We start from the raw sequence: 22,549 nt of genomic DNA, 5'->3' as shown, positions 1-22,549 counted from the left end.
TTGTGCAGAGTTAATGAAGTTTATCCCAAATTATACAGTTCCTTAGGGGAAAAAATATGTTTTCTTTTAAACAATTTAAAAAATGAACTGTTAAACAACATATTCTATTTAAAGTGAGAATTTTAAGTGGCCTATTTTGTTTTTATACAGTGAGAAACTTCATGGGTCGTGGTGGTGTTGTAATTCTCTGAGGGAGGAGAAAAGAGCACTGGCAGAAGATAAATGGCCCCTAACCTGTTTAAAAGAGCGGAAGAGAGCCAAAACAGTGTTTTCAAGCTTTCTTAATCTGTAAAGAACCTTAATATTGTCCTGTTGAATATGAATGGAAAATAAGTGGTAGGCAGTGTATATTTTAATTAAAAGCACAGTCCGATTGAACCGCATTGTCTTGGTGATGTGAGAGAGGGGAAAAATAGAAGAAAATGAAGGAAATAGTCTTAGGTGTCAATGTTAGCTTCCTTTTTGGCACACCTGAAATGCATAAGACTTTTTGATCACCTAAGTATTCCATGCTGTATTGCTATAAAATTCACAAGCCTTGCATGTATCAAAGTAGTATTGCCTGCCAACCTATCTTGGAAAATGAAGCCTCTAGTCTCTTAACTGTTCTACCATAGCCTGTATGATTATTGTTTTAAATTACCTTTTTCTTATACAAGAAAAAAAATACAACTTCTGCAAAGGCAGAAATCTCTTTGGTAGTTAGTGACAGTGTTGGTAGATAAAAACCCTTTTGTAGCCCTGTCAGCTAGTTTCTAATGGGAGGGGTTGTTGCTTTTTTAAAAATATGTCTATTACAGAGTTTTGAAATTGGTTGGAAAACCTTTTCCAGCAATTTCTGTAGGAGATAGAAACAGACATAGATGCATACAAGTGCATGTCTTCCTTCATGATACTCAAAGTAGCAAATGAATTGTGTATATTCTAAAAGTGCAATTTCTTTCCCCTTCCCCTCAGTGATTTGTATTTCAGAGGGAGGACTCGACTCATGCATGCTTTCCCAAATCTGCTGGAAGACCCTGTATTTGAATTTACTAACAAGTGTTACAGAACTACTTCTAACTGGATATTGGCACTGGATCTTTCAAGGCTTGTATGTAGATGGGTTTAAGCCTGGGGAGAAGGGTTGGATTTCCAGCTGCAATTTGGAGAGACGGGCCAGGGCATGTTGGAAATTTAGAAGAGTCTTAAGCTTATTGAAAGTTGATTCCAATCTCCTGGCTGCAAAAACATATTCACAAAGAAATGCTAGGACACAGACCCTACCCAGCTGTATTATGGTACCACACCAGTTCTGATGTTGCACAGTGTTGGATTCGTATTAATCTAAGACCCGTGGCAAGCTCCTTGCTTGGGTTTCAGGTTGGCTAGCTGGGTCTGGAACTTGGGAGGTCAAGTATTAGGATCCATGTAACCCAGAATGGGGATCCGAATATGCCACTGTCCCTCCCATAGCATTCATGGGACAAAGGGTTTGTTTGATTTGGGCAGGGGGCAGAGGTATTCAGAAACCCTCTTCCTTTCTCCTCAACTCACAGATTTCCTTTTTTTCCCCTCTACTAGTTCTGTTGTGGATTTGCGGGTATCTGAAATAGTGATATAAGGTATGTTAGCTGTTAAAATAGGTCAAAAATATTTGTAATAGCATAGATTTTCAAATAGAAAAGATTGCTCAGAGATCCAAATATATTCCTTTAGCCCTTTGTGAAAATGAGGGTTCATATTTTGCTTTCATAAAGAATAATGAAAAAAATTGTTTTTTTAACCCTGCATAGAAAAAGTGTTCTCGTTATACTGAGTGACATGTTCCACGCAACTTTCATGGGAACTGTCGTATCTGTGTTTACATATCTGTGTTTCATTGTTATTTCGTGTCTCAGTTCCAGGAGCAAATGAAGCAGATGCCATGGGATTATTGCAAGAGAGAAGCTGTGCCAGGGCAGAGTTGCATCCAGACATCGGCAGTGTCCAAGGTGACTTGTATCCTAGCAGCATCTTGGGTCCTCTGCCTAACTGCTAATAATACTACGAACTTGAAGGGGGGGGTGGGGAAGGAAGAGGAATTTGTCTCTGTGTGTGGGTATTGTTCAAGCTGAATATGTTAAATTCCCACTTCCAGGGCCTTGGGTGGGATCAGCTTTGTCTCTCTTCATTTTGCAGAACATAAGCCCCCTCCACGCCCCAGCACGGTCTTGTGCTTAGCCCAGCTGCTGTTACAAAGGAGGTTTGTAGGCGCTGTGACTGCCTCTCGGGAGCTTCCTGTGGAGGCATTCGTGGCTTTTTCCTGACTAGACCTAGCTCTTACACCCACAGGCCTCCCTTCAGCTATTTCTGCGTATCCTGCCGGATTCTGTTACACTCCTTCAAACCTGTCCCAGCCACACACGGGTTACACTTAATGCTTTACCACCATGACTAAGACAGGTAGTTGAGAAAGTATGAGGTCTTCCAGCTCCCCACTCACACCCCTGAGCTGTTCTTCACAGCCTGTGCTCACTCTCTTCATCCCAGCTGCTCCAGGTTTTGTTCAGTTCTCAAGAACTGGCTCAGGCAGAGCATTGGAAAAGGGTCTTGAGTCTTGCTGTCTGTGACCAGCACCCACCAATTCCCTCTATGATGAGGGGAGCATCTCTAAACGTGAAAACATCTCAGACTTTTGTAGGTAGGTGTAAGCTACAGCTTTTCTTAGCCATCTTGTATTTTAAGTATGTGTAAAGCTGATACATGCAGCTATTTCCCATACCTCTTTTCCCTTCTCCACAATTAAGATTTAGGCTAAGGTTCCTTCAACATCCAAAGGAATAGGCTCATTTACTCAGGATTGCCTTAGCTACCTGGAGAATTTGCATACTTCTTCAACTATTACTTCCTGTGGAGGAGCAAAAGAAAGGCTTTGTCTTTGTAGTGCCTGTGGCTTCCAGGGCGATTTAAAAATAACAGCATGAGGAGGAGGAATCTAGAACTTCTACTGCTTTTCGATCAGCCCATCCTTCTTCCTGTCTAGCACAGAAGGTTTTTAATGGTGGTATAATAGGAAAAGACACTGAAGCAGTTTCCACTAGCAAACAGAAGGCGTGTTTTCTTCCTAAATGTTAATCAGAAGAATGTTGCCTACACTGTAGAGCATGAAGATAGATTCTTTTAATGGCTGGAGTGCTCCTATGTAAAGTGTTCACTCTAGTAGTAAAACTTGCTCCCACAGGAAGGTTCAAGGTGCTAGCTGCCTCTGTCTTGCCTTTGAATATACGTACGGTTTTGCTTGCGAGAGTTCAGGAGCTTACATCTGAACTGTGCAGATGACTTTAGGTACCACGTGTGGGGTGAACAAAGGCAGAAAAATTTTATCTTTGTTTTTAAATTGTGGTAGCTAGTGCATTTAAAATACCTCTGAGACCTGATTCAAGTGTATCCTGATGTTTTTACATCTATAACTCTGGCATGGGTTGACTGTAGGTTCTCTCTTATTCATTTAGAATAAAATAACCTATGCTATACCTTTTTATGCATGCCTGTCTTTTCCCTCTAATAAGGCCAAGTCTAGCTGGACTTGCTGATATCACTGTATTAGCAAAATCTGCAATAGAGCTGCAATTTGTATCGGCAAAAGACTTTCTTCCACTGTAACTTTCCCAGCTTCCTAAATGAAATATAAAGTCTCCTTCTGTTGGTATAAAAATGTCAGTTAGGATTGTGATTCTTTGAAGTACTATATCAGGAAGGATTTATAGCATAGACCTGGTCTTTTAAATCAAGTGTTTAGCTTGAATATTTGAGATAGGCACTGCTGAAAAACAGAGTAGATTGAAGGGAACAGTTGCTTTCTGCTTTGAAGTTATAGTTAGGATGGAATTAACAACTGTATTTTCAGGAAAGGAGTCTGTTCTACAGGATTGTTTGACTGAATTTGCACGTCAGGTTGAGGAATCTAGTGTAGGGCAGAAAGAAGGAACGCCCTTCTGAATTTTGAGAAGCATACCTCATATTTAGAAAAAAAAAACCTGGAAAATAGTCCTGTGATTTTTCTATCCCCAAACCAAATTGCTCTGTGATTTACTGTAAAAATACCTACTTGACTTTCCTTATCCATTTTATAAATTGGTATGGTAATATTTTACTTCCACTTAAATATGATGTTTTTCATAGATGCCCAAATACCGATACCCTTAGTAATGTGAAATGATAGGTTACTCTGGTTCCATGAGTGCTCCTTCTGGCCGGACTAGGGGATGCTGGTGATATCTGGGTCTAAGAGGAAAGATCTAACACAAAGTTCTGTAACTTATTTTAGTGACACAAGCTTTTATCTATTACAACTCATGACAGACCTCTGGCTGGACACAGCAGTAAATAATGGTCACGACCTCAGGAGCAGCTAGAAAAGAACAGAACTAAGCTGACATTTGGAAACTTGAAGTGTATTTTGAAACTTGCTCAGTATTTTGATAGTGTTTGACTAGTTCTAATATATTGATAGATAAGCTAGGATGCATACTAGAAATGCAACATTTTATCTGAGGCAACTGTCCCATTTCCTCTGCCTGCTAATTTTGCAGTGATCTTTTTATAGTTCACAACAGAAGGCAGATCTTGGATAGCATATAAAGAAACTTGAAGTGTATTTTGAAACTTGCTCAGTATTTTGATAGTGTTTGACTAGTTCTAATATATTGATAGATAAGCTAGGATGCATACTAGAAATGCAACATTTTATCTGAGGCAACTGTCCCATTTCCTCTGCCTGCTAATTTTGCAGTGATCTTTTTATAGTTCACAACAGAAGGCAGATCTTGGATAGCATATAAAGCTCTCTGCTTCTGGAAAAAGTCTTGTTTTAAAAAAAAAAAGAAGAAACATATCTTTACAAAAATAGATTTTTATTATTACAATAATTTAAAAGAAGATTTTTTTCACCATTTCTGAACAAACAATATTGTAAGAGGAATTATCAGTAATAGATCTACAGGCACAAGGATTGTCATGGCTGTGTTTCCTATTGCAGGTGTTAGGTCTGCTTCACGTATCTGCATTTTTACAAGCTATCTTAAAATGACAGCAAAAGTATTCTTTAGTGTTTGAAGGAGGTAATTACTCAGTGAAGCTTCCTAAGATGAAAAGTCAGAAGGAATAGTTCTTCGATCTGTATTTGCATTGAAAAGATGAATCCTTACTTAAGGTTCACAAGCACCGTCCAAGCAGAGGGAAGATGGTGAAGCACACAGGTGCCAGGGGTCAGAGACAGAGACTCTGTGCTGTTCATTGGCTTGGACACTTTCTGGGTTCTAGGTTGTCAATGGCAACACTTAAAAATATTCCCTGAATGGAGAAACACTTCAGTTTGGGTGGACCCAATCTTGGAAGTACTTGTACATGCTTATTGTCACAATGGTTCAAGTAAGCAAAATGCACATTTGAATAAATGCAAGATCGGTCCATTAAACTGCAGCCTGTCCCTACTTCAATCAAAATAAATTAGTTTGTCATTAATCAGAATAAGAAAACTCTTAGAATACTGTAACCTTCTCTACGTTAAAGAAACAGCTGCAAAAACACTGCATACTCTTGGGAGTTTCTGGAACCCTAACATAGCTCAGTTTCTAGCGTTTAAAGCACTATCTTAACAAAAATGTGTCTGAGCAAGTCTAATATGAATTGTTGTAAATCTCCTTAATGTAGGAAGGCTTTAAATTCAAAGAGTGTCTCTTAATTTTTTGCAATTGTGGTTTGCATTCATCTGTTTTAAACAAAAATAAAAGTTTGCAATATATCTGTAATATCAAATGATAACAGCTGAAACTTTGAATTTCTGAAATGAAGTAAACCAATCCACCTGGCTACCTAATAAAGTACTTTTTCTGGATCCCAAGTTATGAGGCTATAATAAAGCCATATAAATTATCCCACAACATAAAAATCATTATGGGTCCTAACCATACACTGGGATTTCATATGGCCTTCTAGGAGTTCCCAAGTCCCACAGAAGTTCAGTGGAATTTAGGTGGCCAGTTCCAGTATATTGCATCCTTCATTCCTTGTGACTTCAGGATACCTAGTGAATATTTTGGAGAGCAGCATTTGAGTATGCTTTGAGACACCTTCACAGAGCCTGATTTTTTCATGGGGAATGTACCTAACACTCAAAATCAGAGCTCTCCCTGTGACTCAAGCTGAGTTCTCGGAGCTAAGACTTCAGAAATCTTTCTTTCCTGACTCTTGCCCTTAATTAATTTCACTGTCTGAAATACAAAACTTCATCTTTGTGCTTACATGACTGCATTAAGCCTATTAAGTACAATTCAGTCACTTCTAAAACTGTTTCAACTATTGCAAAGTATAGATCATCTCCAAATAAAATATTATAAATTTTAAGACATACTGAAAAGCTTCTTGCGTGCATCTTCCCCATAGTCTTAAAATATAAAAGCCAAAGCAGTGCAAGCTTAGTAGGGTCTTTCAGTCCATTCTTCCAAGCTGATACTCCCTCTCCAAAGCTTTATTTTTGTCATTTAACTAAAGGCAAAGTTTCCTGTAACAACAGCTACATCCACTAATAAAATGAGTGAGAACCTGTTTTGCTTGCTATGGCAACAGAAAGATTTAAGTGCATGAGGTGATGTACAGTTAGGCAAAATAATGCATTATCTCTTATTACTGCTCATTGGATTGCAGTAGTTCACAGAGTTTCACATACCAGTTTCTGGATGTCCACCTCGGAGAACTCAAAAAGTTTCTCTATCATGTGGTTTAATCCAGCACAAATTTCAGGTTCTCATCTCTGTGATCCACTGTGTTCATCATCTGAGCAAGACTGAGAACTTTCTTTACCTTTTTAGGAAAATAATACGAAAATTTGGGACACTAAAGAAAATGAAACTAGGTTCATTAGTGTAGCAAAAACTATTGTTCGCATCAACTGCCCGAACTTTTCTCATCCTTTCTTTGCTGACAGGTTATTTCCTATTACATCTCGGTAAGGGTTTTGAATCATTTCATCTTCATACCCCACACTTCAACTATAGGAAGTAGAAACTTACACAAAAGCTTTAGAACAGTTTCTGTATGCCCTTGATCAGCAACACCCCCCCTTAATTTTAATAGTCAGTCAGTAATAAGCAATTATGCAGCACTACAGAAAATACTGACGGGAGTTTACCTTCAATTACGCTATCTGCTGCAGGCATAGTCACTTTTTTGTTTCCTTTTTGCAATGCTTAGCACCAGAAGGTCCTCACTTATCACTAGAAAATCTAGGCATTGCTGTATTGAAATAAATTGCGATGAACACTCAGTTATCGATGGTAATAGCAACCAGATGTTGTTATATCACTATTCACTCTAGCTCAAGTGTAGGGCAGCAGCCTGACCTAAGGATCGCTGTAGTCAGTGAACCTAAAGAAGTACTACTTGACATTCAGATCCTTCCTTGGGATTTTTTTGCTTTCTATGCTCATTGAGGATGCAATGTGAACTATATTAACTTGTTAAAATAGCCTTGACCATTTTGAAGATACTTTAGCAAAATTTTGACTCTGAATTCTGCAAACAGCGAATCGGCTCATCGATACATTCTTCACTGTTCAATCTAACATCAGACGCTTTGAAAATGATGATTCCCCCCTTTAAATAATTATTCCCCCCCCCCCCCCGCCCCGGAAGAGAAATTTTGACGCATCTTAAGTCCTAGCTTATTCACTAAACATTATGATCCCTGTATCTGACCTAAGGAATCAGATAGGCAGTAAATATTCATTGAAAGGGACTGCTTGACTTTTTTTTTTTCTTTTTAAATCTTAATAAATTTCCCAAGTCTAATAACACAGGTTTCATTTCACTACACAGATCTTGCACTATAAAGCAGTTAGTGTGGAGACATGTGGAATTTCAAACCTGGGGTGCTTTCATATTGCTACAAACTGTTCCCTACCATATGAAGCAGCTGTGTAATTCTGTTGAAAATTATAACTTCTTTATTTCACAGTACCTCTTTCTTGTGCCCCTTCCTTCCCTCCCCCCATTTCTATATCTAACTAAACATACCTTCTTCCCTGGGAAAAGCCACTGGTACCACCACATTTGTTATGTTTTAAGTTGAAATGTTTTCTACAAAAATGAAACCCTTTTTCTTTTCCCACTCCAATAATCTCCACTGAGAAAAAGGTTCATTACCAAAGTGGCTGAGGATAAAAACAGACAACCAAAAAGCTCAAGTTTTAAGACATGTCTATGTTCATCAAGGAACAATTCAGCCTGAACTATAGCATCTCTGAAGACTGAATTTGTCCTTTTTCAAGGCTAATTCTCTTCATCTTGAATATTATTTGCTAAATATCATGGAAGAAAAACATAATTTTAGCTGTGATTTGTACTTGTAGGTTGACTTTTGACGTAGGACGCTTTGACAAAAGAGAAAATTATGGGGTAATAGAAAAGCAAGCTCTTCAGGATGTTAATCAGAATCAGTCTTCCTGTTAAATGTTTCCTCCCTCAGGTCTTGACAAGGTGATGGCTTTTGGAGGATGGAGGTTCACAATATCATCTGTCTGCTGTACCAGATACCATGGCTTCTGTCAATCACTTGTGAGTTTGCCTTGCTTGCTGCAAACTGTAATAGATGATTATTCTGTCTACTGCAGAGAAACTGGCTCAATGGGCCCTTCTGTTCCTAAGCATATGTCATCTTCCCGAGATAATTAGATGGTACATATCCTTTCTGACCTTTTGCTTCTGCTAGCCACCATTCTTTATTGCCACTCAGGTCAGAAAACCGAAGTATCCTAACCTTCTGATATTCCTGAAGACTGAGTTCCTGATCATTTCTTGCTTGAAATGCGTAAACAGCATAGAAGGTCTGAAAAAGCAAAGCCACAAAAACCAAAATCTGAATTCAGAAATGTAACCACAGTTTACCTTGTCATTGTGTATTAGTATGAATTCTGTATACAGAAAATGTGTAATAACATATATGAACCAGTACGCAACTACATGGTCTGCAATTGCTGGACAGACTACAATGAGCAGGGCCAAAATAAAAAGTAAAATTGAAGGATCTGGGGAATTCTGCATGGGGAGGAACAAACCAAGCTCCAAGACCTCATCACCTTACTACACTAGTAAGGTTTTCAGCTCACACCAAGTGCCTGTTTCTGTTTCACACCAAGCGGCCTTGGATGGGACGGAGAATTTTCCAGCAAGGTTTCCTCAGGGAGAATCACCTTTCCTAAAGCTCCTGTACTCAAATGTGGCACGTGGGTTACTTCTGTGCCTTGCTGATCAGCATTGCTACAGCTTTCTTGTCAATGGTAAGTGGAAAAATCACCCAAACTGAGCTATTTTGCAGGTTCCTGCTCCATAGGAGAACCTCGAGGCGTTGTACATGGGGTGGGATAATGCAACAGTGTGTTTTACTGCGATTCATGGTTTGACTGATTATCTTTTCCTACCTTGTAGCTATTTAAGAAAGGCAAAGAACAGAGGATAACGAGTTCCCATGTCATACTGACAGATTAGTGCCAGTCTTTTCCGGTGCAAAAGGAAACCATTTAAATTATAAGCAGTATAATTCTAGATTTGAAATAGGAACAACAAGAAGACAGGCACAGTGTGTATCATACTTACGTGCTGATCATCCATATCCTGAAAAGCATCAGACTCTGTGCCATTAATTGTGGGATTTTCACAGAAGTGAAGAGGTGAGCTGCTGTCACTCTTCTTGTGCCCCGGACTTCTTGTGCTGCTGTCAGTAGAGGGCCGTGAAGAGACAAAGAGGCTGATATTATCAAAATCGTCATCACCGAAGCCGTTTTCTGCTACATCCTTCTGCGCTTTGGCTGGATTGTAAGGCCTCAGGAAGGAGGAATACACATACCCTTTAAGGACTAGACACCAGAATAAAAAGAGAGAAAATAAACAAACAGCGAAATATTGCTAAAACCATTTCAAAACCAACCATTTTATGCAGCTGTCAGTATGACAGAGGCAAACAGATGGGGCCAGAATGAAAAGAAATCAGTATCCCAAAGGAAAGCTGTTATTGGGATGTTTGTGCAGAGAACTTACTTCCTGTGTCAACAAGCCATCTGCTCGTACTTCCGAAGGGGTCCTTTTGCTCCACAACAGCCACCAGTTCTCCTTCATGTAAATCAATATCAAATTCCTGTGTGGCATTGCACTTGCGCTTAGCTTGGTATAGCAAGTCTGTGCTGTACATAGACAACAGCTTGGACCTGTGGCCTTCTGTTTGACGTGGGGATTCGAGCTGAAAAGCAAAAAAATTATTCACTGGGAATAATGCTGAAGCCCTTTCTAGAGCAACATGGATGCATAAATACCAGTGTATGCTGCATGTGGCAACTGACCCTACATTTTTACACACAGATCAAGGAGTTACACAGCTATATGTAACAAAATCGCCTTTGCATATGCAGCAAAGGACCTGTCCAACTGCTGTATTAATAGATGAGCAATAAACGGCAGATTTTAAAGAAATGTAGGAATTTTCACTAATTAAAGACCTCTTAGTCTGTCCTCTGCTCTCAAAGAGCAGGTGTCCTGTATGCGAACTGTCGCTTGCTTACTTGTTTTTCCGTAGCAATGATCTTTGAATTCCTATGTAAATCTCAAAGCGTAATCCAAAAATCGGCTGAGGTGTGCTAAGGTCACATAACAACTTGCATGATAAGGCATTAGGCAGAAAAATCAGTAGTACCCAAACAGTGAAATTACCTTGCTAAATAAGGGCAAGGTGCTATTACCTGCTGGAAGCATATTCACTCAGGGTTTGGTTAGAGGCCAGGGAGAGAGGTGCTGCACATCAATGTAGTCTTAACATACCACAGAAGCAAGAACACGTGCCTTACTGATGCTAAAAGGAATACTACAGCTTCGTCAGCTTCTCCTGTAAATCTGCACTTGAGTTTTTATTTCACTGTAAGCTAGACTCCTAAAAGCTCTGGAAATATCTGATAAGATTGGGAACCAGGGGGACATAGATTTCCTGGTGGATTTTCTGAATCGTTCTGCTGTGGGGGTGTATGTGTGTGCATGTGTGTGTAAACACCAGTGCGCATAACCACAGCTGAGGATGAGGAAAAAAATTAGTTCTGAATCAGAAGACTAAGACACACTGTAAGAGTAGCTAACAAAAGAAGTAATCAAAGTTTACATATACAACCTTAGACTTAACTGTGCTTAAAGGCCTAAGGGTAATCAGAGATAATTTCAAATGGATTTTTAAGATAATAACATGAAAACACAGTGAAAAATCTTCAGAAGTTACTGATCAATGGAACAGCTTCCTTCCAACAACCTGATTCAGAGTCCCAGTGAAGAGACCAAGCCCAAACCTCTAGGTGGCATAAAAATGGTTTTGTTTCAAAAGCGATCCAAAGAGGATGCTTCATACACAATTCGGATGTATGGTACTCACTGGAGAAAGGACAGGTTTCTTTTTTTCCAAGCTCAATTTTCTCTCGATAAAGGTTGCACTGCTGTTTTCTTTTACAAAATTCAGCTTGTGAACCTCCTCCATCAACTGATTCTGCACTTCACAGATGCTTGAGGAAGACAGCTGCAAACACAAAGGTGGGTTAGATCTTACGGACAAAATGGTAAGGAGATTAGAGAGAGCAAATTTGGTTTAATGGGCTGAATGCTAGGAGTCAGGCAATCTGACAAGTTACTGCTATTTTCTGCAGAGCCCATAGTGTGCTAGGTACGAGATGGAAAGAAAAGAAAGGCCCTTGCTTAAAGAAAGTTTCTAATGATTGCTGTTATACTTAAAAGATATACTAATTTAAGTTAAATCATTAAAAAATACTCTAAACAGTGATGAAAATGAACAGCCTTACACCTACGCTACTGAGCCACCTGCTTTCAGATGGAAACGTGCATCTCGGCAGCCATCAGAGTGTCCAATGTGCTGTAAAGCTTGGAGGAGTTTACCCTACAGCTGTGTGTTTGTGCAACTGGGTGCTGCCACCAGGTTAAAAATCGTTGGGGAAGCTGAAGCTCTATCTGTGGCACTGGATAAGTGCTTTTGGACTGCCTAACCCCAAGTATATTTGCTGATATAAACAGAAAAAACAAAAAGAAGGTAATTTTGTAGGCAGAGCCTCACAGAAAACAGTGCTCAATAAAACAGCTTTCAAAACATGAAATGGTCAAATTACAGGGATGCAATTTCTTCATGCGGGAAAAGCCTTCATTTACCCATTAAACAGTGCAGCTCTATGTTTTGATCCTGACCTTGCTTGCTTAATTTTTCAGCTGCCCCTGACTATAAAGTGCTGTGTTCAAGCCTCGATGGAAAGGAATACTCCAGAATTGCCTCACTACAATGTGTTTCCTATCTAGAGTCTTGCTCCAGTTCAGATGAGTGGATTTGGATGTGTGGAAGGCATTGTTGCAGCTGTGTTTCTCAAGGGGGTTCAAGTTCTCTAGGCAAAAGTACGGCAAAACTGAAATGCTGTAGGATTTTCACACAAATTAAGAATAATTTCTCAACTTCAATCTTAAGGTAATGATCGTAGAGCGGGGCTGGAGGAACTGATGCCCTCCTGTGTAGCTCAGACAGGCATCTTTGGTACTTTCGGCTACATAAATGAAATGATTTGAACTTTCTAAAAATGCCAGTGTAGACAAAGCTATTCCTTGCTGCCTAGAGATGTCTGCAGGAGCTTCTGCAGCATATTTGGGTTTAAAAACAACTTGCTTTTCATAGAAATTATTTCATCAGGTCTCCTAACCTGCTTCTCTTCTGCAGTCATCTGTGACTGCAGGTCTAGCAGCAATGGGAGTGTTCATGTACCTTCTTAGAATTTCTCTTCTTGTGTTTTCTGGGCTACTCAGGGTAGACGCTAAGAAACAGACTAAAATGCTAGCAGCTGCCTCCTTTTTGCCTTACTGTAATGTTCTTGCTATTATTATCACTGTAGCAGCTGGAACAGCTGCATTAGGATCATTCTCGATGAAAAGTCCAGGCCTGACAAAACTTAAGCTCAGAACTTAACCTTTGCTGAGCTTGCAAGGAAAAACAAAAAAACCAAACCTGACTGTGCTTAGCAGAACAAACAAAAGCGGTGTATCTTGTAGGTAAGTGTCCTACATAACTCTAGCCAAATCATACAGAAAGAAAAAAGACAAATGAAGGCGGAGCTACACCTATTTCTAATGTACTTACCGGAACAGGCACCACCACAGCAGAATTTGACTGAAGTGCTGCAGACATAATATTCCTGAGGAGGGTGATGAAGCAATGCAGGCAGTTTGACACAATCTTTTTGGCTGCTCTGTTGAATACCTGAAGTTCTTCCACTAACTGTGCATTTAGAGCCTCATAGTCTTTCTTTGCCAGGTCCAGCTCTTCTCCTGTTGACTTCTGAAGGTAGCTGTTGTAGTCCAACAACTTGTCATAGCGCTTCTGGATGAGCTTCTGTGGGCCTGAAAACAAGGCTTGTAGTGCTGAGAGAGGAGTCAAAACAAGCTTGTCCAGCTGAGCCATCTGGAAAGGTATAAAACAGACCTACTTACTACTTTATTCATACAGTTCTTCAGACCCAGTAACAGGTTAAGCCTGATGGCAGCCTATCAAGCAATCTGTTAATTACTCTTCACAAAGCATTGCTGTCAGAGGCAGCTTCAAGCAGGGTCTAGCATGAGTTAGAATCTCCTTCATAACATTGCAAAGGAGAGGTAACAGGTTTGCAGCTTAAAGTGTCTGGTAATGGTAATGGTCCCTTGGAGCATGCAGCTAGCGGTACTGCCCTTAGTGTGTTACCACTGAGGAAAAACTGGGCAAGGATCGGTGAAGTGGGATTTCCATAATTGGAAGGCCCGTGCCAATGTACAGTCTAGAGGCAGTGAGGTCTTGTCAAATGGCAGTCTTGCAGTCTTGAATGCTATCAAAGTTTGTTTTTTGTTTTTTCCTGGAAACAGCTGTAACTCAATTCCTGTTTAAGCAAACACAAACAATCACTTGATTTGATTAAATTATGTTATGCTTGTTGGTTTTATCTCTAGTAATCAACAAAATTAGACACCTGGTTAAAAAAACAAAGTCTTTCTCAGACTTTTCCATTAGTCTCTAATTGTCTCAAGGGATTAATATTGCATGAAATAAAATTTATTTTTGTAAATCACTTGTTCAAATACAGCACAGGCTTGTAGTGAGTGAAACTCATCATCATATTAAAGCTTTTGGACGTTCTATGTGAAATAAGTTGTTGGGTTGAATGTGAGAATAAAGGAGAAGCTGTCCCTCTACCCTCTGTAACACACCACAGTTGAGGACAGATTCATTTTAGCTCCAGAATTGCTCTCCAAGGCCAAGATGATGTACGCTGGCTAGATAGTTCCTACTTTACTTCCACCTGAAAAACTGGGCAGTGTTTAGCAAACCAATTTTTGATACATTCCAAACTGCTGGACCTGATTTCTGGAAGAGGCTATTGTGGATTTCTGCCCTAAAATTTTCCCTAAAATATAATGAGAGAGGAAGGTATTCATTATTGACAAATGCACAAAGGAAAAAAAAACCTAACCTAAGCCCATTGCTGAGCTCACCATTGATAACAGCCTTTCAGAAAAACATGTGAAGAACACCATGGGTTGTTCAGTGAGAACATCTACTCATGGTGCAATGTCAGGACAAAAGGGTTTTTTTTAAAAAAAACCTTACACATAGGATAGAGAACCCTTGTAATCCTGTAAATCCAAGACACAGAAATAAATAGATAATAAGTAGATATTAACATGGTTAATAACAATGTCCGCAGTTAAAACAAATAAGATTAAGATTATTTTTTTTTTTAATTATATAGACCTTCAGAATAGCTGGGTCATGAGCCAATAGGAGTTAGAAATTTTTTTCTGAAAAAAAGTTTTCTGCTTCATCTATTGTCGAATTGCTTCTGCTTTTCTTTGATGTTTCTGAATATGGGAGCATCTTCCATACTGGACGCACTCACCACTGCAATGATAGAGGGGTACTCTTCTGCACTTTATGCACTCATTCGTTGTAAAGACATTGAAAATATCTTTCTGATTATTGAGATTAGTTTTTGAGATTCTTTTCAAATGCGGGAACTTCAAAGGAAAGGAAATACAACATTTTACTTCCCTGTCATTATCTGGGAGGATGTGGTCTGTCTAAGATCCTTCTGTTTCTTGGCAGAATCTGTTTTCAGTGTTTTGGAAAGGATTGAATGGCTATATTTTAGTCAGCACAAACCTAGGAAAGTATAAGAAAATCTCCACCTCTGAATTTTCCAGCTTGAGCAGCTGTGTGAAGGAGCAGCCTGCCCCATTTTGAAGAAACATTTTAGTCTATCTTAGTAGAGCCAGGCATTAGAGTTCATTTGGACCCTGAACGCAAGAGACTAGTTGAAAAACTGTTACCTTTTTTTTTTAATTGCTTTTTAATTCCTATGGGCTACATTCAGATTTTTCATGGTTTCCCTATATGAAGGATAGTAACTTACTTGAAAAGGTAATAAAGCTGAGATTTTCACAGATCTATGATTCCAGGAGCACAACGAAGATCACAAAAGTCACTCTAAAACTGCAAGTGTTGGAAACAAAAGTAGCAAAGCAAAGATCTGCTGCTCTTGTCTGAAGCTCAGGTGAAACATGCAAATTTAGCACAAAGATTTTAGTTTAAACCCAGGAATTTAGCTTGAGAAGTTTTCTTTAGCTCTTCTAGGGAAAACACTGTGCACTTACACTGAATTTTATCTTATTTCTTACAGAAACTCAACCAAAAAACCCCACTCATCTTTCCCAATGGATTCCTAAGGCTTTTTGCTCTTTTCTGTCCTAGTCTTCCTCACATACACCTGTTTTCTCACACATACAGATAGCCGTGTAACACTGGACATTGCGTAAACTTACAAGGTCTTCACAGAGATTTGTAGTGTTGTTCCGTTTTTTCAAACAGCCATTGACTTCATCATCTTTGTCTTGCAAGATTTCCTGAAGCCCAGTTATATTCTGTGCAGCCAGATGTACAGAATCCTAAACAAGAAGATGGTAGGAAGATGAAACTGTGTTACGATCTGTTTTAATATACTGCATTCCCTCATGCAGATACTGCAATAATACTGATGGAATCACAAATATTTTCCATCTCTGACACCTGTGCAGTTTCTGTGCAGTTTCCAGCCATTGTGGGATTGTTTGCTGTGATAATATTTTCCTGCGTTTTGTCTATTTTCAATGTAAACTATTTAAGAATCAAATTGTTAATGTTCAACTGAAGAAATTATGCCCCAACCTAATGAATGTCCCAATGGAAGTTAGCTACTCCTCAGCAAGAAGCCAGCTCAAGACCCATGCACCCTCAAAGGCCTCTTTTGGAGGACTAAATAGGACTACAGTGGTGTATTTCACTTACTCTGAATTTTAATCTTATGAAGCGTGCATCCGTTTGGATAAGGAACTGTCAACACTATTCCAGGCAACAACCCTTGTCGGCTGAGCTCACTGGCCTTTCCCTGTTTGCTTAACCAAACGAGGTGCATTCACGATAAGTTCTGGCCAGCTGGCTATTGATCTTACCTACCTCTCAAACAGCCTTCGTTTGCTGTGCTCCGGTTTGGGCACACTTACACTTTGAAGGGCCTCATGCCGTCTACAAAGTTGGCAACTTGTCCATGAGAGGGAAAAGTTGGTAAGTTACAAGCCAACCCACATCTTCGGAGAGGAGGATTAAAGGATTAAAGCAAAGACATTTACAGCACTTGAGCACTCTCTACATCTAATGCTAGCCCTCAACACAACCTAGCAACAGGATAAAGGAAGGAGTCTTCACATCCAAAATCAGTATTTTAGGACATTTTAATTCATGTGGCTGCAACTCGGTTCTTCCACTTTTAATGAGAAGCAGATGGTGCTGCACTGCAGCAGGTGTGCATGACCCATATGACCACTTCACACAGCGACTGAAAGTCATAACTGTGCCACCAGACAGCACCTTCTTTTCTGCGCTGCACCCACGGGTCTCCATAGAGCCTGCTTGTGTAAGGGGAAAAAGGGCTTCAAAACTTCTTTGCCATGGGCTCAGTAATGCAGCAGCAGCACAGCCCATTTATTTAATATTGTGATGTAGACAGGCCTGATTATAAATAACTTGGTGTTGCCTAACCAGTGGCAGAAATGTGTGTTAAACTGGTTATGGACATGGTTTGTGGCCACAGATTTCAAAAAGGCCTGTACCCACCTGTAGATGTTGCGAGGAGAGTGAAATGTTCTTCACACACAACTTCACAGTCTTCTCTAAACGTCGAAACAACTTTTCTTCCTTATTAAAAGTTTGATCTTTCACCTAAAATAGATGTTTGCACTGTCATTTTAGCAGCCCAAAAGAGCCTGGCTAATGAAAGAAACGTCCAGAGCACTGCTGGAAAAAATCCCAAACCTTCCCTGAACTCCTCCCTTTGAAAACAGAACAGATCGGCCCCTAATTCTCCCAAGCTCCAGTTTTAATCCAAGAAAAGTCAAAGGCCCAGGGCAACATGACAGAGAATTTAATTTTTAATCCTTGTGGAAGCAGGGAGCTGCTTTATTACAAGCACACCTACGTGTGCCAATAAAACTCTTCATTTTCTGTATATTGTCGCTCCATTTGAGGAAACTGTGGTGAAAATTGTAAGATATTTTTATGTCATGGCGTTACTTCCCTGGGTGCTTATTTGTGGGTGATGGGGAGATTTCCCCCAGGCAGGCTGTAGGTGGAGCTGTTACCTCTAGAGCAATGCCAGCTCTTCAGCTAGAAACCTCAGCAGCTGGAAATAAGCTTGTACTACTTTTTTATGCTAGCTGAAAAAGCCCTGAAAATACGTTTATTTCTGCCTACCTTTTACTTGTGGAATTTGAGAAATCTCAAGTCTTGTTTTCAGTGGTCTTGCTGTAAGGGTCACAGCGTGTTTCAGAGATGTGAATTGGGAATTTACTTAGTCTAATTAAGTAGGAGAGAGAGCTGAATCTTTAACAGATGTATCCTGATTCTAAAATGATTCTCAAATGTTTTAAGCCAAATTAAAAAAACAAAACTAAAAAATCATAAAAGGGAAGCTTCTAAAGAAAAAAAAGAACATCTAATTCCCTGTTTTTCTCTGATTTTATAGCCTTGCTGGTGTCCCATTCTGAATACAAAAATTTCCACTGTACAAATAAATGAACAGAAAAAATAAATGTGGGTAGTTTGCGTCAGAGAAAGGGGGAAACCACTGACAAAAAACAAAACAGGAAAAACCGGCATGTATCTTGTAAAGTCACATCTAGAAAAGCAAGTGACCTTGTATAATCAGCCATCTCATGCAGTGGGGTACACTGGATATCATTTTCAAGGTCAGTTGTAATTGATTTTCTTTGAGATTTAGATTTAAGCTTTCCTGAAAATGTTTATCCTGCTAGGTTTTGAATTACAACCTCAAAATTATGAAGGAGCGGAGTTTTTTTGGCCACCCAACACCCATCAGACTTATCACAGGGTTCTTTGTCTCTGGTAGTTTTGACGGTTCCAGGTCCTTACGCATGTAGAGGCAAACCCCGTGGCCTTTCCTAATCATAAGTATTGCTCATCTTCCTTGGTGGGTTCAGAACCTGAATGTTACGATGCGGAGCAAGACTGACTGAACACATTCTCAGCACCGACAATAACTATTGCCAGTCTATCCGCAAAGCGCTGCTCTCAGGCTGAGTTTCACAAAACTACTAGTAACTTCCTCTCTGCTGAAGATCAGAAGTTTGAGAAACTCTTACATAAAAAAGGAAAAGGTGGAGAACACATTACGTTATTTTCTGTTTCAATCACAAAGATCTTTCCTGTCTTCTGTGACAGTCAGAAAATGACTTTATAAATGATGCAGAAAAAAAGCAACACCACAAACTCCATTTCCAACATGTTTTAAAAAATGCCCAGTGCAAAAGCAGAACTGAAGCTGTCAATGCAAATCTGCAGTTGGATGAGTAAGTACCTGAGGTTCTCCCCCCGTCAGTATTTTCAGATGGCTAGTGACCCTCTTGGATTTCTTGCTAATGGAGTGGATATTCAGTCGGGAAAACTTTTCTTTAAGGGTTTCATCATCATCATTCCTCTTATACTTCAGCACTGCAGACAGAGAATTTCATGACACTAATAATCTGTATTCGCAGGGCTTTTCACAGGGAGAGGCACACAAATATGAAACCATTTGAGAGCAGACCCTTTGATGGCACTTGCTGTAATCTTATGTGAAAATGCTTGAGATTATGAAAACCCTGTTATCGACACTAGCCTTGGGAAGAGCGAAGTTAGGGCTTCAATGTGGCAAGTCTATAAGAAATATTTCTATCACTGCATCTTAATTATTATCAGTGTTTGCAACTGCATTACTGACAATGAACATGGATATAACATGAATTCTTTTATCATTTTCATATTTCTGGAGTTACCAGTCAGATAACATAGCTGGCTGAGGACAAGTGACATTAAGGTATCTGTTGCCTTCCTGAAACGTAGCGTATTACACAACTTGGGTAGCACCAGCCAAAACTGTTGTAGTGATATGACTGGAATTGAAACCTCTTTTGTAATTGCCAGCCCAAACCTACAAAGACAGAAGAACTTACTGTGCCTTTTTCTTACCTAAATCTTTCCTCCTTTTAAGTTCATTGATGTTCACATTAATGTTTTTCATAGCAAAAAGGGCATCTTGTAGCGCCTTGTGGTCAGGGTGACAAGCAGGAGTTGAATTCAAGAGTTCACAGAGTAACAAGGGGTATTTCATCACCCGTTGCACTGGTTTGATCATCAGGGATCCCATGTCCGTTAGATTTGGCTTTCCTCTATAATTTATACCAAACAAAAAAGTCACATAAGGAGAAACTCCTTGAAGACAAAAAGTTCTTATTATTTCTGTCTAGTCATTGAAGCTGCTGCCTTTTATATCCTTCAGTTGGGCTTTCAACTACAGAAAATATCAAAACCAGAGCAGTGCTTTGCACTGAGTCATAGAAGTGCAATTACCACTTAAGTCAAAAAAATAAGATACATCTGCCAGGGAACAGGGGCTGTTGTAAACGAAACCGTCCTCTCGCCCCCTCAATGAGAAATACACACCAGGTCTGAGTTTTCTGTATTTTCAGCAGCCTACCGGACTATTGCTTAGACATTACCTCTGAAACTGTCCCACTCAGTCTGAGGGTGTGTGTGGTACAACTTACACACCACAACACCCAGGAAGGGAGATGTAGGTGGAAGAAAAAATAACAGGAAGTTTGAGAAACACATGTGAGCGGGGCTATCACATCCTGCTCTGGCCCCTCAGGCTTAAAATTGTAACATCTCCCTGCTGCGAGTAACTGGGATGACCTTGTCACGACATCTTTCAAATCGCCACCGTGACCCTTAAGCTTTACTGTCTTTTACCCGTGGTTTTCTGTTGCCGGCTGCCAGTAGGTTATTTCTAATGATGCCCGAGCTTCCAAAGGGTACCAGATCTGGCCTGGGGGAACGCTGAACATACAGGATGTTCACCCAGACTTGATCCAACCTGCTGGAAGTCACCTTACGCAAAGGCAAAGCAGGCAGCTGCCTAGGGTGGCGGAAGGATGAGGGTAGGAAAGTCACAGCTTCCAGCGCGGGCACAGGGACGCTCTGCAGCTCCAGGCTCGATCCCTGCTGGCTCGGCAGGGGCAGCAGAGCAGCTTCCCCAGGCGCCCGAGCGGCTCAGGCCATCAAGGCCACCCGAGCTCTCTGGCCCCCATGCAAGGGAGTTACCAGCCAGCTGAATTCATGCTCCAGCCCCACTCTGGACAAAAGCCTTCGCTCACACTCTCTAGGCTTGAAGGGGAGAGGCTGTGCAGTTTGTAGGCCATCACAACAGCCTGGGAGAAAATGGGAAAGGCAGGGCCAAGCCACATGTGCCTTCATTACCTTCCACGTGGCTGGTAGAAACACGGGGTCTCCCCGGAGTAGGTAACACCAGGTGGCCAAGCCCTAGGGCCAGGGCCAGCCATTACTGAGGCTCCAGTAGCGGGACAGACATGTCCATCGTCTCTCCTCATTACAGCACACTCCTGAGCAAACCAGGCAACGCTCTAGCACCAGTGCTGGTACGAACTACCTGTGACTCACAGACCTCCCCTTTGAAACTGAGTGTGAGCTGTTGGTAACAGTGTGAAGGGCAGTAAAGCAGAGCAAGCTTTCCATTTGCATGCCCAAAAAGGCTGCTTTGAAGGGGAAAAGGTTGTTTGATGTTAACTATGCAAGAGTTAATGCTAGGCAAAGGAGGATTTCTGCACATGGGAAGATGGAATAACACAATGTAGAAGGAAAGTACAAAAAACAGGGAACAGCCACTTGGTTTTGCAGGCTGACATCTATTGTTTTGTGCAGCAGGAAGAGTAAAAAAAACAAAAAAAGCTTTCATTCCCACTTTTATATGTATAAAATGTACAAGAGCCAATCCTTACTGCTGACTAATTAGCTAACAATTTGAATGCCTTTGAGAAGAGACATCTGCATATTTAAACCATCTCTCGCACAGGCATTATCTGTAAAAAAGTTCTGCATGAAAAAAATTAACAGTAGATGCCTTTTAAGGCTTCTTGATGTCCCCAAACCTTCTCATCATTTCAATCCCCCTCATTTCCCCTGTATCCTACACTAAATATAGAGAGCTATTTTCCCTTCTTTCAGCTTCTGGCAGATAATGAAAAAAAAAAATTAACAGTAGATGCCTTTTAAGGCTTCTTGATGTCCCCAAACCTTCTCATCATTTCAATCCCCCTCATTTCCCCTGTATCCTACACTAAATATAGAGAGCTATTTTCCCTTCTTTCAGCTTCTGGCAGCAATAATGAAAAAAAAATCTTAAATTGTTATTGTTTTCTCTGAAAAGCCCCATGAATGCAAATCTATAAAAGCTGCCTCATGAATGGAAAAATCTTCAAGTGTCTTCTCTTTATATAGTTGCACTTTGGACAGCTGCCCAAGTGATAAACAGCCCTCTGTTCGCATATCTGCATGACACAGTCTTGCAATATGGTTCGAGAGATAGTAGGTTTGTTATAAGATAATGATTCCCTGGGGCACTAAATGCCACAAAGTTCAACTCATCTAATTCTCCCCAGCGAGATTAGCTGATGATAGCCACTCTCCCTGGACGAGTCCCGTTTACAATGTGCCCCGTTAGGACGCAGCCAGCCGCTGGGCAGGACACGGCCTTGCCACACGACCGAAACAGGCGAGTAACGGCTTGTGACATCTATTGTGCAGAAAATTAAGTTGATAATTCATTTGTGATGCTACTTCAGCCTTCCCCCCATGTTATTGTGAATTTAGCAAGTATTCTAGGTCATATGTAGCTGTACTAATCTCATCGCAAATTATTACCGTAGCTCTGCAGTAAATGCAGCTGGCTTAACTGCAGTGAGCTTCACAGCACACCCTTCCTCCCTCCTCCCAACAAAACAAAGTCACAAATGCAGAAAGATTCCCGCCTGTTTAAAAAACACACGGTGGTGAGCTATGCAAAGATAGGTGATTCAGGATTTAGTTTCATTTGCTGTCATT

The 22,549-nt window shown here is 40.4% G+C and overlaps 1 protein-coding gene across 1 annotated transcript in view; it reads right to left on the bottom strand.

Moving 5' to 3' along the window:
- Positions 1-8,659: 8,659 nt before the first annotated feature.
- The window catches only part of ARHGEF38 (Rho guanine nucleotide exchange factor 38), a 39,195-nt gene continuing 25,305 nt past the window's right edge, over positions 8,660-22,549 (bottom strand). Inside the window, exons 6-14 of the mRNA XM_009273630.1 lie at positions 19,619-19,818; positions 18,969-19,102; positions 17,210-17,314; positions 15,883-16,005; positions 13,175-13,495; positions 11,423-11,563; positions 10,054-10,252; positions 9,613-9,872; positions 8,660-8,845 (exon numbers count right to left, since the gene is read on the bottom strand). Of these exons, the coding sequence (XP_009271905.1) occupies positions 8,660-8,845; positions 9,613-9,872; positions 10,054-10,252; positions 11,423-11,563; positions 13,175-13,495; positions 15,883-16,005; positions 17,210-17,314; positions 18,969-19,102; positions 19,619-19,818 (1,669 nt within the window). The remainder of the gene's footprint in view (positions 8,846-9,612; positions 9,873-10,053; positions 10,253-11,422; positions 11,564-13,174; positions 13,496-15,882; positions 16,006-17,209; positions 17,315-18,968; positions 19,103-19,618; positions 19,819-22,549) is intronic.

Source organism: Aptenodytes forsteri, unplaced genomic scaffold, assembly GCF_000699145.1.
Source record: "Aptenodytes forsteri isolate BGI_AS27 unplaced genomic scaffold, ASM69914v1 Scaffold93, whole genome shotgun sequence".
In the NCBI taxonomy this organism is placed as follows: domain Eukaryota; kingdom Metazoa; phylum Chordata; class Aves; order Sphenisciformes; family Spheniscidae; genus Aptenodytes; species Aptenodytes forsteri.
The sequence above is the reverse complement of the archived record's forward strand: the minus strand, read 5'-3'. Positions and strand labels throughout refer to the sequence as shown.